This window comes from Poromitra crassiceps (assembly GCF_964638095.1).
Source record: "Poromitra crassiceps genome assembly, chromosome: 8".
NCBI classification, from domain to species: Eukaryota; Metazoa; Chordata; class Actinopteri; order Beryciformes; family Melamphaidae; genus Poromitra; species Poromitra crassiceps.
Window position 1 is genome coordinate 20,413,786 of NC_139629.1, and position 18,576 is coordinate 20,432,361.

At 46.5% G+C, this 18,576-nt stretch overlaps 1 protein-coding gene across 2 annotated transcripts in view; it reads left to right on the plus strand.

Moving 5' to 3' along the window:
* Nucleotides 1-18,576, plus strand: part of col5a1 (procollagen, type V, alpha 1) — a 134,219-nt gene that overhangs the window by 56,404 nt on the left and 59,239 nt on the right. For both annotated transcript variants that reach the window (XM_083641810.1, XM_083641811.1), the window contains exons 5-8: nt 13,910-14,041; nt 15,559-15,669; nt 16,153-16,608; nt 18,010-18,522. In XM_083641810.1, the coding sequence (XP_083497936.1) occupies nt 13,910-14,041; nt 15,559-15,669; nt 16,153-16,608; nt 18,010-18,522 (1,212 nt within the window). The remainder of the gene's footprint in view (nt 1-13,909; nt 14,042-15,558; nt 15,670-16,152; nt 16,609-18,009; nt 18,523-18,576) is intronic.

Below are 18,576 nucleotides of genomic sequence, written 5' to 3' on the forward strand. Positions count from 1 at the left end.
CCACAGTTTTGAAATATGAAAACGGTCCAGCGTGTGTGAGTCACTCTCTGTATTTCGCCGGCGCTGTGAATGTACCTCGACTCGTCAGGTTTTTTGTTACGAAAATCCCTTTCAGGTGTCTGAAAGAAGTAACCGGTCTTCTTCTAAAGCGGACGTTGAGTGGATGGAGAATGGCCTCTCTCATCAGCTCCTTTAGAGGAGAGACGTGGAAATGTCAGCTCTCTCGCTGCTCGGCTCTCCGCTGCTCGGGCCTTGATGACAAATCTGGCACAAAAACACGACAGGATGTTAATAGTGCCCTGGGAGTTAGTTACACGAGGCTCGACTCAGACATGCCCTCAAACAGACGTGTCTCAGGCATCAGTCATCAAACAGACGTGTCTCAGGCATCAGTCATCATCATTTTTTTGCCGATATGCTGATATTTTCCTATTCTTGTGGCCGATACTGATATATGCATAAACTTTTTTCCACGTAATTTCAGAGAACACCAAGTCTCTCCTGTAGTAGAATTAACACATAATTATGCCTCCTCTTATCATCATGGCACAATGGCAGACGCAGACATGAATGCAATGCTAACCCCAACCCGCGCCGGGGACCTGCCGTCGAGCATTCAGTCAAGCATCCAGCATTTTGGCATAATTAACGTGTCATTTTATCGGCCTGTCATATCGGCAGACATGTTTATTTCGGACCGATGCCGATCTTTCATTTTAACGCCTTTTATCGGCCGATACCGATGATGTGCTGATCTCATCGTGCATCTGTAGCAATAGTGTGTTTAGGTTCACGTGGAGGGCTTTCTGTCCTGCTTTTCATGGCCTCTGCATCTGTGATGGTGTTTTCATCTTTTGAGCAGTATCTCAGGTGTCTCTTCTTTCTGGACGGACCTCTGGACTGACTGTGAACTTACCAACGCCTGTGCTGGTTTGAATCTCCATGTTATCTATACTTGGTATATTATTGTAGTCGCCTGTAGCACCACGTCCGTGCTTCATGACATGGTTCATTTTCAGAACATACTAACCCCATACATGCTGCGCTGTGGAATGGGACTTGAACTTTGATAGCCCCGGGGAAGATAGAGTTTCCACCATGGATAATTAAAATAATTTCTCTAACTCATGTCAGATGTTTGCGTTTCGCCCCCTTTATCCCCTCCGTTATTTCTTAACTGTGTCAGCAAGCCCCCGAAATGTGCCCTCAGCACTTTTTTGATGTAGATTTCAGCAAATGGCCAAGACAAACATTCACAGAGTCCACCTCCGTGAGGTGAGCTGAGGCACGCCGCCCTGGCTCTTATATTAGCCTAAAGAACAGGGGCATAGGAATACAGCCACACATGGGATTCAATCTCATAGGGGGAGGGGGGGTCCTGGAGCAGGGCAGAGCATGACGCACGGGGCAGGGTGAGGGGGTGGGCATGAGACCTGCAGCAGGGTGACGTGGGGCACGGGGCAGGGTGAGGGGGGGCACGGGGCAGAGTGAGGGGGGGCACGGGGCAGAGTGGGGGGGTGGGCACGGGGCAGGGTGAGGGGGGGCACGGGGCAGAGTGAGGGGGGGCACGGGGCTGCTGTGTAGTGGATAAGTGGTGTGGCAGACTGGCCTGTTGCTCTTGGCAGCTGACCTGAGCGCTGGGATCCAGCTACAGTCTGGAGAGGAAAGTGTCTGTAGCTCAAAATGTACTTGATGTCTGGTAAGGACTTAACTGGCTGAATGGTATTGGTGTGTTATTTATGTGTCTACGTATATATCTATGTGTGTATATTATGCATGACGTGTGTGCACTAAGGTATTGTACAGTATGTCTACTGTATGTGTTTGTGCATTAGGGTTGGTAAATCGATACAGCATAGTATCGCGATATTTTGCATGGCAACATTGTATCAATACACAGACGCCAAGTATTGCTCTCTTAAAATCTCACGATAAAGCTGTGTTCACACCGAGATATTTATTTTTCGCTCTGTCGCTTGATTCAACCCTTTGGAATCGCTCTGTCGCTCTGTTTAAATCGCTCATCAACAGGCACACGAATTGACGGACATGTGGGGGATATAACGTTACGCAATGTCATGCTGTTTGTCCACTACGAGCCCCCGTCGTTGTTTACAAGCTAAGCCTATCAGCGTGCTCCCCTTGCGAGCTCTATACCGGTAGTACAGACTTCACTTCATGTCAGCTGTCAGCCTGTCAATGCGGTTTGTTGCCACACAATAAACCAGCGGTTTGTTCCAAGCCAGTGTGATCCTTGACTCGCTCTCACACGGCAGCCAATCAGCGTTGAACAGCGAGCGACTGATGCCAGCGTATTTTCGCTCGAGTTGGGATATTTCATCTCGGGCGACGAGCGTATTTTCTCCCTATCGCTCTGTCTCTGCCGCTCGGACGCCCAGCGATTTTTCTCCCAGGCGAATATACGCTCAATCGCTCATTTGCATTGACTTTGTATGTAAACTCGATGCCAGCGAAAAACTTTAATAGGTCGGTGTGAACGCAGCTTAATAAGGGCTCTGTGCATGGGCATAAAGTGTGTGATATTTCTAGTAAAAAAAATATGGTATCGTGCCTTACCGTAAGTATCGTGATGATACCATACAGTATCATGGGGCCTGTGGTGATTCCCAAACTTACATCAAATTAACATAATTACATAATTTGCATTTGAAAAACGGTAAATAAATAAATCGCAATATATGTTATCGAATACTCAGCATATCACAAAATGTTTAAAATGGCAATATTATCATTTTGCGACTGAAGTATTGTGATGACATAATGGTCGTCTGGGAAGTGTAGCAGTAGATTCCCTGCCTACCAACATGAGGGTCGCAGGTTCGCGCCCCCGTGTTACCTCCGGCTTGGTCCGTCCGGCATCCATACAGGCACGATTGGCTGCGTCTGTGGGTGGGAAGCCAGGTTAAGGGTATGTGTCCTGGTCGCTGCATTAGCGCCTCCTCTGGTCGGTCGGGGTGCCTGTTCCGGGCGGAAGGGAACTGGTGGGAATAGCGTGATCCTCCCACGTGCTACGTCCTGCCGGTGAAGCTCCCCGCTGTCAGGTGAAAAGAAGCGGCTGTCTACTGCGCTGCTGCGCATGTGTCGGAGGTGCTAGTCTAAGGCTCTCCCACAGATGGGCAGAGGGAGTGGAGCAGCGACCGGGGCAGCAGGGGGAAATTGGCCAAGTACAATTGGGTGAATTAAAATGAATTATTGTGATGACATCGTATCGTGGGACCTCTGGTGATTCCCACCCTTGTTGTGTGCGTGTGCATGCGTGGGTGTGCGCGTGTGTGCGTACGTGCATGTGTGTGTGCGTGCGTGCATGCGTGTGTGCGTGTGGGTGTGCGCGTGCATGCGTGTGTGTGTGCGTGTGCGTGCGTGCATGTGTGTGTGTGTGCGTGCGTGCATGCGTGTGCGTGCGTGCATGTGTGTGTGTGCGTGCTTGTGTGTTGATTTATGTCTTTGGTGCAGCGTGCAGCCCTGTGCAGGGTGTTGTTTGCTTTGTGTGGTGGTTCTGGAGAAGGCCCAGGCTTGGGGCTGGTGTGGGCTGGCACTGGGACCGGGCCTGGCTCTGAGCTCAGAGGCGACTGTGTAAATACGCTGTGAAAGCAGCTCGCTTTGAATGCAGCCAGAGATCGGACCTCCCAGAGTCTTGCCCCGCTCTGCAGCGGAGCCCTCCTACTGTACCCTCTCTCTCTCTCTCTCTCTCTCTCTGACATATGCCCAGGAAAACAGACTTTTTCTGCCTTGAAGCTGCCGTGTGAAGGGTGCTGTGCTGCTGTGTTGAAAGGCAAAACACAGCCATTATCAGGTGCCGCTGGGGAGGTGGAGCAGTAATGAGCAGGGGGGGTGTGTGCTGAGGGGATTTCATGCCTGCTCTAAGCCATAAGGGTGTCACTTTCACAGGACCCTGAGCTCACCCGTCCCCAAGACGACCAGCAGGGGGGGGACGTCTGACGTCACCTCAAGACCCTGCTCTGATCAAAACAAGCCTTTCCTGGGGTTCCATTCACCTCATGCTTGAAGTGTGCCTGTGTGTGTGTGTGTGTGTGTGTGTGTGTCTGTGTGTGTGTGTGTGTGTGTGCGTGTGCGTGCGTGTGTGTGTGTGTGTTTATGTGTATGTGTGAACGTGTGTGTGTGTGTATGTGTGAACGTGTGTGTGTGCGTGTGCGTGTGTGTGTGTGTGTTTATGTGTATGTGTGAACGTGTGTGTGTGTGTTTGTGTGTGTGTGCGTGTGCGTGTGCGTGTGCGTGCGTGTGCGTGCGTGAGTATGCATGCATGTATATGAACCAAAAATGGTGCTATTTTCAGGCTGAATGGCGATACTGTACGATATACGTCTATATACGGCTAAATGTTCAGTTAAGTCAAAGCCACATGTGAGATGTCACAAGCACTTTTATTACAGTAAAACAAGACTGTGATCCAAATCAAATTCAAAGACAGGGTTTCCTTCCCTGACTACTGTCACAAAATATTTACACAATGAGATTTTTTGATAAATAATCATCAATATTGTGGATATAATGACTATAAGTGTGTAAAGGAAAATATTAGAACAGTCTGTTAAGTTGTGAAAATGACATAATTTACTGTAATGCAGTCTTTAGAACCAGGAAAAGACAATACTTAGTCACTTATGCCATCACCATAATATATCTAAAATCTAAGACGATATCTAAGGTAGTCTCATCTCACGATATTGATATAATATCGATACGATATACTGTATTGCTCAGGCCTATCATGCATGTCATTGTGTGTGTCTATGTATGTGTGTGTGTGTGTGTGTGTGTGTGTGTGTGTGTGTGTGTGTGTGTGAGAGAGAGAGAGAGAGAGAGAGAGAGAGAGAGAGAGAGAGAGAGAGAGAGAGAGAGAGAGAGAGAGAGAGAGAGAGAAATAAAGAAATGATTCTCCCTCTAATTCATGAATTGTTGACTCCATTCATTGTCTTTTCATAATGTCATGATTTTGAACCCTCACCAATGCACCATAGCTTTTAAATCAGAGCAGGGAACACAATGAACCCAGTCCACCCTCCTTGAGTACGGGTCAGGTTCAGAAGGAGACAGATTTTTGGCTTCATGCTCACTAGAACACTCTCCTGCCCCCACCTGGACAGAACCTGAACAGCAATGCTTACCATGTGGGTGCCAAACAGGGTGAGGTGCAGAAGAAAAAAGTTGAGATGACATTTTGGCATCATGGCTGCCAGTAAAACACAGATACAGTAGGTGAGTATTAGAGTATTGTAAAGCAGTGGTTCTCAACATGGGGTGTGGGGACCACCGGGATCCTTGAGGGGGTTCCCAGGGGGTCCCCCGCAAATTGATGAATTGTTAAACTTCAGCATTATTTCATTTAAAAGAAGTTAACACAATTAGAGAGTGTAGAAGAATGTTTTGATCATAGTTTCACTGTTATCTCTCTGCCTACAATACAGAGACAGTCATGGGAGTCTGGACAAAATCTATTGAACAATGCTAGGCTTGCCTCTAATGTGGACAAAATGAGTGGTCCTTGATGTGAAAAGGTTGAGATGCATACATGCATACATGCATGCATGCATACATACATATGTATGTATGCATACATGCATGCATGCATACATACATATGTATGTACGTACATACATATGTATGTACGTACATACGTATGTATGTATGTATGTATGTATGTATGTATGTATGCATGCATGCATGCATGTATGCATGCATGTATGTATATATGTATGTATGTACGTACATACATGCATACATACATGCATGCATACATACATGTACATGCGTACTGTATATACAGTACATGCATACATATATACATAGATACATGTACATGCATACTGTACATACATGCATGCATACTGTATGTACGTACATACATATATACATACATACATACATATATACTGTACATACATACATACATATATACATACATGCATACATACATACATACATACATACATAGATACATGTACATGCATACTGTACATACATGCATGCATACTGTACGTACATACATATATACATACATACATACATATATACATATATACATATATACATACATATATACATACATACATGCATACATACATACATACATACATACATACATAGATACATGTACATGCATACTGTACATACATGCATGCATACTGTACGTACATACATATATACATACATACATTACATACATATATACATACATATATACATACATAGATACATACATAGATACATGTACATGCATACTGTACATACATGCATGCATACTGTACATACATACATACATGCATACATACATGCATGCATGCATACATATATACTGTACATACATACGGTACATATATACTGTACATGCATGCATGCATGCATACAGACATACATACATACATACATACATACATACATGTACATGCATACATACATGCATGCATGCATGTATGTACAGTATGTATTTATGTATGCATGCATGCATGCATGTATGCATGTATGTATGTATGCATGCATGCATGTATGTACAGTATATATGTATGTGTATGTATGTACATACATGCATGCATGCTTGCATACATAAATACGTACTGTACATACATGCATGCATGTACAGTATATACATCTGAGTATCTCCTCAGCAGTTTCTATAACATGCAGTATGTGAGGTGAGGTTGGCCATAGCTCATAGCCACAGGCAATGGATTTTCCACTGGAGCTCAGCACAGAGAGAGAGAGAGATGAGAGAGAGAGAGAGAGAGAGAGAGAGACACAGAGAGAGAGAGAGCGAGAGTGTTGGCCAGGCGCGAGGTCATATTTCAGCTTGGAGCAGGGAGATGCTGACAGCGGCAGGCCTGTTATTGTCTGAAAAGCCTGCCTTAAGCACCAGTCTGATGGGCCACATGAGTGAATAAATGTCACGGTGTCCCCTAGCTCTCAAATAGCAGCGTCTGATTGCACGTCTCTTATCGTTCCCCCAGGCCAGGGCTTTCTGTGATCACTGCTTTTCCCTCTGCTGGTGTGTGTGTGTGTCTGTGCGGTTGTGTGGGCTTTATGTGTGTGTGTGCACATGCATGTCATATGTACCTATATGTGATATACAGTACATTATTTGCTGTGTGTGTGTGTGTGCGTGCGTGCGTGCGTGCGTGCGTGCGTGTGTGTGTGTGTGTGTGTGCGTGTGTGTGCGTGCGTGTGTGTGTGTGTCTGCGCGTGCGCCCCACATGTGTCTGAGCTTCCGTTTATATGAGCGTGCTCGTGCATGATTGAGGTGAGGAGGGAGAAAAGCGCTGACTGTTTTCCCCACTAAGCTATAATGTCCTGCTCTCTTGATGTATCTGGGTTGGGGTGAACCTGCTCTCTTGATGTATCTGGGTTGGGGTGAACCTGCTCTCTTGATGTATCTGGGTTGGGGTTAACCTGCTCTCTTGATGTATCTGGGTTGGGGTTAACCTGCTCTCTTGATGTATCTGGGTTGGGGTGAACCTGCTCTCTTGATGTATCTGGGTTGGGGTTAACCTGCTCTCTTGATGTATCTGGGTTGGGGTTAACCTGCTCTCTTGATGTATCTGGGTTGGGGTGAACCTGCTCTCTTGATGTATCTGGGTTGGGGTTAACCTGCTCTCTTGATGTATCTGGGTTGGGGTGAACCTGCTCTCTTGATGTATCTGGGTTGGGGTAAACCTGCTCTCTTGATGTATCTGGGTTGGGGTGAACCTGCTCTCTTGATGTATCTGGGTTGGGGTGAACCTGCTCTCTTGATGTATCTGGGTTGGGGTTAACCTGCTCTCTTGATGTATCTGGGTTGGGGTAAACCTGCTCTCTTGATGTATCTGGGTTGGGGTGAACCTGCTCTCTTGATGTATCTGGGTTGGGGTGAACCTGCTCTCTTGATGTATCTGGGTTGGGGTGAACCTGCTCTCTTGATGTATCTGGGTTGGGGTGAACCTGCTCTCTTGATGTATCTGGGTTGGGGTTAACCAAACGCCTCTTTGCGATGCAGACAGCGCTTATCAAACACGTAAATCCCTGACTCTGCATGTAATGTCTGCGCGGCGGCATCCCCTTCTTATAAAGAGAGAAGTTGATCTAATGTCATGCAGAAAAGAAACAAACACGCATCAACGACGTGTAGCCGAACTGGGGAGTCCACGCAGATTTAGCATAAGATTTAGCATACACCTGGTGTACAGGTAGAACAAGGATAAGCTCCGCCTCCCTACATCTGTAAAACAGCAGCTTTATGCAACGCTTGGCGAGGTGCGGCGAGTGACGTGCGGCCGGGCGAGAGAGCAGCTCCGGGCTCCAAGAAAGGAAATGGGAAGCAGGTTTAGCGGTCGTCACGCTGGGTCGAGCCTGTGACAATAGTTTGACTGTGAGGGGTGCGCCACTTTCACGGGAACGCCGCATACAGTAGAGAGGCCTTAAATCAATCTCGAATTTGCACACAGAGTCATTTGCAGAGCGGTCGCAGCTCGACTTGGAGTGTTCGGAAAAAAGACTTGGCAAGCTTAGCAACAAAAAAAAAGGTTGTTTTTCTAATAATTATCTATTTGCCAGCCTGTCCATCTGCAGTTGGTTTCTCATTTTATCGCCTAGCACTTTCAACAGTGAGTTAAACCTCAGACAGCTGGAGCTGGTTCTGGTTGTGCTGAACGGCCCAGGCCCGGCACAACTCAGCACAGCTCAACTTAGGTCCACATTCTCTATCTATCAGGCTCCCTCTCTCTCACCCTCTTCCCCCCACTCCCACATGCCTTTGGCTATAGAGTTACTGCAATCAAACACAGCCATCAGCCTATCCCAGCCTTAGAACCACACATTGCTTTCAAAGCGCTCTCTCTCTCTCTGTCTCTGTCTCTCTCTCTCTCTCTCTCTCTCTCTCTCTGTCTGTCTCTCTCTCTCTCTCTCTTTCTCTCTCTCTGCATGTGTGTGAGTGTATGTGTGTGTGTACATGTCACACATCATTGTGTGGTGATATTCTCAGCGCGCTCCGATGATGTTCTCATTAATGCTTAGGTGTCGGACTGCAAGTAATGATTATTGTCATTATCGATTAGTCTGTTGATTATTTCCTCGGCTAATCAATTAGTTGTTTGGTCTGATGTCACAGATTTGGGAACATTTTTCACAAATTTTCCCCGATGCCCAAGATGACATCCTCAAATGTCTTATTTTGTCCTGACCAACAGTCAGTCCACAACCCAAAGGTAATCAGTTTACTGTCATAGAAGACTAAAGAAACCAGAAAATATTCACATTTAACACATTCACTGCCAGCCTTTTTTTTTTTACTGTAGGTAGGTTCTGCCAGAGGTTTTTTTTTAGGATTCTGGCTTATTTTACAAGAGCCGAGGATTATTTTCTGCTTGGACTTTGTGAACACAAAGTTCACAAAAGTACTAATAGAATGTGTGCTTTCTCTGTCTAAAAGAGTTCGTTTGTAGAGTTAGTAGTTATGTAGATATTAGCCGTTGAGTACAGCATGGTTTCAGCGTCTGAGAGTGAAAGCTGAGATAATCGCAGTTTTGTGAAATTCAATCAAACAGGCAGAACAGTCACTTTAACCATTTATTTTTGGCATCAGTGAGAGATCAGACATCTAAACAATATAGTTCTGAACGCCCTCTCCTTCAAACTCCTCCCTCCGTGGGCGTGTCTGGTGGCTTTCAGCAGCGTTCGTCACAAGCGAGTGTTCTGCTGCTGCTGCTGCTGCTGCGAGTTTGAGCAGCCTCCCTCCCTGGCAGCGAGTGTGGATAGGGCTCACTTGTTTCTTGGGTTTGAGAGCTTTGATGAAGCTTTGTGCGATTCTAGGCTTTATGCTGCGTGTTTCAAAGTGTGTTTTCCACCCAGTCTATTTTTGGAATCCCCCACCGCCAGCTCCCAGCGCGATAATGCACGAAAGTGAAAGCGTTTTCGCCAATCCATTTTACAGTAGAGAATGGTTTCCTCGCGCGTTACCCTACAGTTTTGGCTCTGCTTTTCCTAGTGTGGAGAGCACTGTCGCCACTTAGTGGGTCCGTGGAATGGGTTGTACACGTTCGCTGACTCCAATATTTTTATAGGAGACGTGGGGAGCGTTGATCCACGTCCCACCGTCAAAAAAAAAAAAAAAAAATTTAAGCCGAGATAACTCGTCATTGGCAGTGAACCGTTGGATTCTGTAAGCCGAGATATCTCGTCAATGGCAGTGAACGTGTTAAGAAGCTGGAACAAGACAATTTTTGTATTTTTTTTTTAACTAAAAAGATTACTTGATTATAAAAATAGTCGGCGATTGATTTTCTGCGGATCAACTAATCGATTGATCGACTAATGAATGCAGTTCTACTTGGGTGTCTGATGAAGTATCTCATCTGGGTAAAATCAGAATCACACTTGTGGTCAGGAATCGACTCCCTGGGATTCTGCGCTGGGAGAAGGAAAGACAGGAGGAGAATGCTATGCGGCTAAGAAAGCAGTTGTAATCCGTCAGACTTTTGGTTTTCTCACATAGCTGTCTTGTTGTGTGGATAGAGGATTTACAGTATTCCTCACTGAATGTGACCTCATCTCAAACACAGCTGTGACACACACACACTTGCCAGGAGGAGGGAGAGGCAGGCTGTCAAACTGGTACCAAGTCCAACCCTCCTAAGGATGCTCGCCTTAGACAAAGCTTTCAAACGGCTCAAAATGAACGTACAAATGGCTCCGAGAGCTGCCATCATCACACAAGCCATCAGATCTGTCAACGTCCAAGCAAAAGTTTCCTGGGAACGTGTTGAGCCGGGAGAGCTGTGTAACGGCTACACCGGCAGCTCTGCTGTCTCAGAGGAAGTTTTGGGATTTGTCTTCCCGCATCCCTCCGTAAAGCCCATTGATTGGTCGAGCCAAGAGACGGGGGCAGGAAACGTCACCTCCTGGAGTCCTCTGCACGGACAGGAGGATTAGACAGGGATGCTCAAGTGTGCTAGTGAGCGGAACTAGTACGTCTCAATGAACTGTACCTGGAACTCAGAGCGCAGATGAAATCCATGTCTGTTAGTCAGAAGAGAGAGAGAGAGAGCTATGCATGTCTGTTAGGCAGAAGAGAGACAGAGAGCTATGCATGTCTGTTAGTCAGAAGAGAGAGAGAGGGTTATGCATGTCTGTTAGTCAGAAGAGAGAGAGAGAGCTATGCATGTCTGTTAGTCAGAAGAGAGAGCGAGAGCTATGCATGTCTGTTAGTCAGAAGAGAGAGAGCTATGCATGTCTGTTAGTCAGAAGAGAGAGAGAGCTATGCATGTCTGTTAGTCAGAAGAGAGAGAGCTATGCATGTCTGTTAGTCAGAAGAGAGAGAGAGCTATGCATGTCTGTTAGTCAGAAGAGAGAGAGCTATGCATGTCTGTTAGTCAGAAGAGAGAGAGAGAGCTATGCATGTCTGTTAGTCAGAAGAGAGAGAGAGAGAGCTATGCATTTCTGTTAGTCAGAAGAGAGAGAGAGAGCTATGCATGTCTGTTAGTCAGAAGAGAGAGAGAGAGAGAGCTACATGTCTGTTAGTCAGAAGAGAGAGAGAGCTATGCATGTCTGTTAGTCAGAAGAGAGAGAGCTATGCATGTCTGTTAATCAGAAGAGAGAGAGAGCTATGCATGTCTGTTAGTCAGAAGAGAGAGAGAGAGCTATGCATGTCTGTTAGTCAGAAGAGAGAGAGAGAGCTATGCATGTCTGTTAATCAGAAGAGAGAGAGAGAGAGCTATGCATGTCTGTTAGTCAGAAGAGAGAGAGAGAGCTATGCATGTCTGTTAATCAGAAGAGAGAGAGAGAGCTATGCATGTCTGTTAATCAGAAGAGAGAGAGAGAGCTACTGTATGCATGTCTGTTAGTCAGAAGAGAGAGAGAGAGCTATGCATGTCTGTTAATCAGAAGAGAGAGAGAGAGCTATGCATGTCTGTTAGTCAGAAGAGAGAGAGAGAGCTATGCATGCCTGTTAGTCAGAAGAGAGAGAGAGAGCTATGCATGTCTGTTAATCAGAAGAGAGAGAGAGAGAGCTATGCATGTCTGTTAGTCAGAAGAGAGAGAGAGAGCTATGCATGTCTGTTAGTCAGAAGAGAGAGAGAGAGCTATGCATGTCTGTTAGTCAGAAGAGAGAGAGAGAGCTATGCATGTCTGTTAGTCAGAAGAGAGAGAGCTATGCATGTCTGTTAGTCAGAAGAGAGAGCGAGCTATGCATGTCTGTTAGTCAGAAGAGAGAGAGAGCTATGCATGTCTGTTAGTCAGAAGAGAGAGAGAGAGCTATGCATGTCTGTTAGTCAGAAGAGAGATAGAGAGAGCTATGCATGTCTGTTAGTCAGAAGAGAGAGAGCTATGCATGGAGAATCACAGTTGGAAACACTCGCCGAGGGATTTCAGACTTTTGGCAAAGTAGAAGATAATTAAAACCACTTCATGCTCTGTGGAAACCCATTCCCCCTAGTAGACAATTTGTGCCGTTTGGAGATATTCTCATAGCACTGAAAATATATGTGTTGTATCGACTAAGCTGACACTGTATTTGATCCATGTGGGATGACATCAGCGCGTTTGGAAGGCTGATGGGGGATGTTTGGATTGATACAACACAGTGTTTGGGTGCTGTTTGTCTTCTACGCAGCAACATGTGGCAAACACACGCACCCAGCTCCCGACGCAGCCTGGGGAACCTTCTGAGCCTTTCTCCTCTGTTTTCTCTCTCTCTCTCTCTCCTTCTTCTTCTCTCTCTCTCTCTCTCTCTTGCTCCTCTGTCTCCATATCTGCCTGCACTTCTCTCGCTCTCTCTCTCTCCCTTCACTTCCATACACCTCTTCTGCTCCTCACTGCTAACACCCCCCACGCCGGGCCTCTGTAAGTCAAACGGGCTGGGGTGAGATATGTGTGTAACGTGCAGGTCTGCTCACGTCCTCAACGTTACGTCACACGCGCTAAGCGGGTCCATTTGTCTTACGTGATGAGCTTGAAGGCAACATTACTCATTTCCAATTCTGAACTGGGAAAGGTTCATGTGTGGAAAAATAGGAGAGTGTGTGTGTGTGTGTGTGTGTGTGTGTGTGTGTGTGTGTGTGTGTGTGCGCGTGCGTGCGTGCGTGTGTGTGCGTGTGCGTGCGTGCGTGCGCGTGCGTGCGTGCGTGTGCGTGCATGCGTGTGTGCATGTGTGCATGTGTGCACGCGCGCATGTGCGTGTGTATGCATGCATTAGGCGTGCATATTTTATCGATATGAGACTAAGATATCGTCTTCGATTTTGGATATGGTGATATGGTGTAAGTGTTGTCTTCCTGGTTTTAAAGGCTGCATTACACTAAAGTGATGTCATTTTCTGAACTTACCAGACTGCTGTAGCTGATTTTGCCTTTACCCACTTAGTCGTTATATCCACATTACTTATAATTATTGATCAAAAAATCTCATTGTAAATATTTAGGGAAAGCACCAAGTTGCTACTGAACATTTAGCCCACTTCGTAGAAAATACAGATATATTGTGTATCGCCATTAAAATACTGATTTTTTTTGGTCCATATCGTCGAGCCCTAGGTCATAGTCTGCAGCTACTATTAAATCAGTTATCCCATGTTCTCCTGTCAGCCCAGAGTCTTCTGTTTGTGTCACATTCTGGTGTTCAGCTCGGATGCGACGTGACACTGTCAGAGTTCTTCATAGTCGCCCTTACGTCCCCCCTGGCTCTACCTACTTTCACGACATGCTTGTTCTGCGTGTGACAAGAATGTTGCGCACAGATCTCCCCCCCCCCCCATCTTTTATTTGTTTACGTACGACCATCCTTGCCTCCGGGTCGCTCAGTGCGGGGCTTCTATATGTCAGTGTTGTGTGCTTTGCTTGTTTGTTTACACCCGTAAACAACTTCCTGTGTTCCGCGAGCCTCACAACTTCCTGTTTCTTGTGGTTTCCAGGGCGACATCCAGCAACTAATGATTGTAGCGGATCACCGCGCTGCTTATGATTACTGTGAGCACTACAGCCCCGATTGTGAAGTGCCCATTCCCGACCAGCCTCAGAACCAGGACCCCAACACAGACGAATATGTGAGTGCCTTGATCTTTCCCACTTTTATTTTGTCTCCTCATTTCTGTTGTTTAGCACTTTTTTTTTTTACCACTGTATTTACTCGTAACTCTTTTCATAAACTATAACATACTGTAGTGGCCGACTCGTGAGTAGGAGCAATTATTGCATTTTTATATGATTCTTTTTCAAATTATTCAGAGACAGCTGCATTCAGAGGTCACTTTTATGACATTGCTGGGGCCTTCAATGCAGACAACCACCAAATCCTCCCCTCTGAAATAAGAACGGCCAATTCACTTCCAATTTTCGAAAAACCGTTAAAAACTCACCTCTTCAGATGACATGTTCACCCCCTGTAGCAACCTCTCTAGTCCCTATGCACTTTCGATTCACATGCACTTTTATTTCTCCTCTCTTTTATCTTGCTGCCTTCTTCTATCCTCATTCTTCTATTGTCTCTACATCTGTTTTAATTCTGGCTGTTTACATTTGTTTGCTCCTTGTTTTTCTTGTTTTTGTTTTATTTATTGCTGTACTGTTTTTATAACTTGGTTGTATGTCGCTTTGGAGAAAGGCGTCTGCCAAATATCAATAAAGTAAAGTAAAGTAAAGTAAAAGTAAAGTAAATCCTCTCATGGCTGACATACTAACTCTACTCAATGAAGTTAATTTCCCATAGTCTCCATAATTGTCTATCTAGTACCCTAATCAGATGTTGGATGTATCTAATGTTGAAAATGCGAACGCTTGGCTGATGGAAAAGAGTTGCACTCTGCCAGAGCAAAGTGCTGACTGAAGAGAAACATCTGATGCTGTGCAGTTAGTTATTAATAAGATGCAGGAATGATGTGGTACCTGCCTAAGCCTGCATCCCCGAACAGTACCATTTTCCACACTGAATACCAATATAGAGATGCGTCAGTGTTGCAGGGTGGACGGGGATGTTTTCAGCAGGTCACGTGCACGACCACTGTCATCTTTATTAACAGACAGTGGTGACCTTTAACCTTTGCATGGGAAAAGAAATCAATCAATCACGCATGCATCTGTGCATATCTCAAACTCCATCTTTCAATCATTGTGTCAGTGCAACAGAACAACCAACCCCACCACCTCCATAACCTCTCCACCTCTCCTGTGTCCCGGGGGCCTGTCAACATGCATAGTGGGTCAACAGAGAACTTTCAAAGCTATCTTTCACAGGTGTGACAGACTCACTTACAGTAGAAGGCATTGGAAAAAGGGACTCGTCATTGAGTTGTAACAAGTTGTAACAGAGATATACAGCGCTGCAACTCTTGTAGGGAGTGGGATGGACAAGGGACAGCATTCCTGTGTCTTCTGATCATTGACTGATCTTTGGCGCATCCACCCAGCCGACCTCTCATCCAGATGACGGATAGCAATAACAGCACAGTAGCTCCGATTGACTGGCTTAACATCAATATAATAATCTTTGTCTCTTTGGCTCTTCCTTTCTCTCTCTGTATCTCTTCCTCTCTCTCTCTCTCAATGTTCTGCTCATTTCCTATAGAACACAGAGGAGGACAGCTACTACTATGAATACCCTTACTATGAGGACATGGAAGGCAAGCCTTATGAATCAACCCCTGATGCTGAGGAGACAACCGCCAAAGAAGTTAAGGTAGCTTCTTGGTCCGAACATTCTAACATTAAGTTTCAAATGACTCTCTCCATTAGGAAATCATGTTCCTTAACGTATCTCTCTATGCATATTTCTTATTGTTCTGAAAAGCACTGAAATGATTAGGGCTGGGTTAAAACATTGTTTTTTTTTTATCGAATCAATATTCATTTGAAGGAACTGATATCGATTCATAAATCCCAATATCAATCTTTATTCCATGGATGCTTGAAGCTTTAACCCCATTGTTAGTTATATGAGAATCTCTTTCATATACAAGATTTTTTTTTTATTGTAACTGAAATATCGATATTGGATCGTATTGAATCGGATATGAAATTGAATTGGGACCTTGTGTATCGGAATCATATCGAATCGGGAAAGCAGTGGCGATACCCAGCCCTAGAAATCGATCAAAATCATTAGCGATCAAAAAGCTATGCAAGAATAGTTGTTGACCACAGTGGTCGCTATGACTCGCAGGTGACCGGAGGAGACGAGGTGATCACCACGGTAAAGGAAGTGGTGACCGACACCAGGGCCGCCGGGGCCGAGGCCGCCGGTGCAGAAGTGCTGACCTCCATCTCCACCAGCTCGTCTAGCAGCTCCGCGGTGGGCTCTGCGGTGGGCTCCGCGGTGGGCTCTGCGGGTACCGCCAACGCCGGAGGGGACGCCTACGGGGAGGAGACCAGCCCGTACGACAGCTATGACAGTTACGGCAACTACGAGACCTACTACGACGAGGCCGCCACTGCTGCGCCCGACACCGCTGCGCCCGACACCTCTCGCCACGTCACCATCAGCAGCACGGACACCGGGGACGAGCTCGACTTGGAGCTTGGGTCAAAGGTCGACCTGGCCACAGGGGGCGACATCGATAGCAGTGTCATCACCACTGGAGGAGGAACGTCAATCACCATGACAAGCAACAAAACCTCGGTGAGTTGGCCTTAACTGCACTAGCACCCGAAAATGCATTTATGGTTTGTAAGACAAGTGTCTGTCAACAGTGTCTTAAGACAAAAATGACGTAAACAAGACATATGTGTCGTCCGACAGCGTCTTGTACCTGTGGATATTTGTAAGGTCATTGATTCGGCTTACATCTTAATCACTTCATTGGTCGAGCGGGATAAAAGTAGTAATATAGAAGTAGTAAAAATAGTAATGGATGGCTTTCACATTGGAAAGTAGTTCACTTGTAGTCCGCGACTCGTCACAGAGTGATTTTAAAGAGCCACAAAACACAATGAATAGGCTGAAACTGCTGCAGCTCTTGTGCGAACGTAGAGACGTTACCTGTTTCCAAGGGCACTGCCACCACAACAGTACTGCCACAGTGGTCGTGATGGTAAAGTACTGCCACAGTGGTCGTGATGGTAAAGTACTGCCACAGTGGTCGTGATGGTAAAGTACTGCCACAGTGGTCGTGGTGGTAAAGTACTGCCACAGTGGTGGTGGTAAAGTACTGCCACAGTGGTCGTGGTGGTAAAGTACTGCCACAGTGGTGGTGGTAAAGTACTGCCACAGTGGTCGTGATGGTAAAGTACTGCCACAGTGGTCGTGATGGTAAAGTACTGCCACAGTGGTCGTGGTGGTAAAGTACTGCCACAGTGGTGATGGTAAAGTACTGCCACAGTGGTCGTGATGGTAAAGTACTGCCACAGTGGTCGTGGTGGTAAAGTACTGCCACAGTGGTGATGGTAAAGTACTGCCACAGTGGTGGTGGTAAAGTACTGCCACAGTGGTGGTGGTAAAGTACTGCCACAGTGGTCGTGATGGTAAAGTACTGCCACAGTGGTGGTGGTAAAGTACTGCCACAGTGGTCGTGATGGTAAAGTACTGCCACAGTGGTCGTGGTGGTAAAGTACTGCCACAGTGGTGATGGTAAAGTACTGCCACAGTGGTCGTGATGGTAAAGTACTGCCACAGTGGTCGTGGTGGTAAAGTACTGCCACAGTGGTGATGGTAAAGTACTGCCACAGTGGTGGTGGTAAAGTACTGCCACAGTGGTCGTGATGGTAAAGTACTGCCACAGTGGTCGTGGTGGTAAAGTACTGCCACAGTGGTGATGGTAAAGTACTGCCACAGTGGTCGTGATGGTAAAGTACTGCCACAGTGGTCGTGGTGGTAAAGTACTGCCACAGTGGTGGTGGTAAAGTACTGCCACAGTGGTCGTGGTAAAGTACTGCCACAGTGGTTGTGGTGGTAAAGTACTGCCACAGTGCTCACTTCCTGTTGCAGTGTTTGCTATGGACAGGAAAATGGGGAAAAAGAGAAGCAGAGCAGGACTGACAATTCCGTGAAAACTGTCTATAACTAAATGTGTCTTCTTTATAGGTGGGAAGCTCCTACGATGACAGCTACAGCGATGGATATGAATATGGCGAGGAAGGCCATTACGGTGGTGGAGGCGGCGGCAGCAGCAGCAGCAGCAGCAGCAGCAGCAGCAGCAGCAGCACTGTCACCGGCGGTGGAGGAAGCAGTAGTAGCAGCAGCACCGTCACCATCGGGGGAGGAGACTCTGTATCTGTTGGGGGTGGCTCTGTGTCTGTTGGGGGTGGCTCCGTGTCTGTAGGAGGTGGCTCCGTCACTGGAGGGGGGTCTTCCAGTGCCGGAGGCGGATCGGCCAGCGCCGGGGCCGGAGCCGGAGCCGGGGGCTCCGTCGCCACAGGGAAGGGCCTGGGCGCGGACGGTGACGCGGAATACACGGATCTGGATGGATTCAAGGAGGAGCACATCACCGACTATGGAGATATGGACCAGGACCTGTATGATGCCTATGGCGACCTGGATTATGGAGACAAGGGGGAAAAAGTGCTGCCTGCTGAGACCGATACGTATTACGGACAGGTGAAAAAATAATCAGTATTTTGTATTTGTATACTTTTATTACCCCTGTGGAGA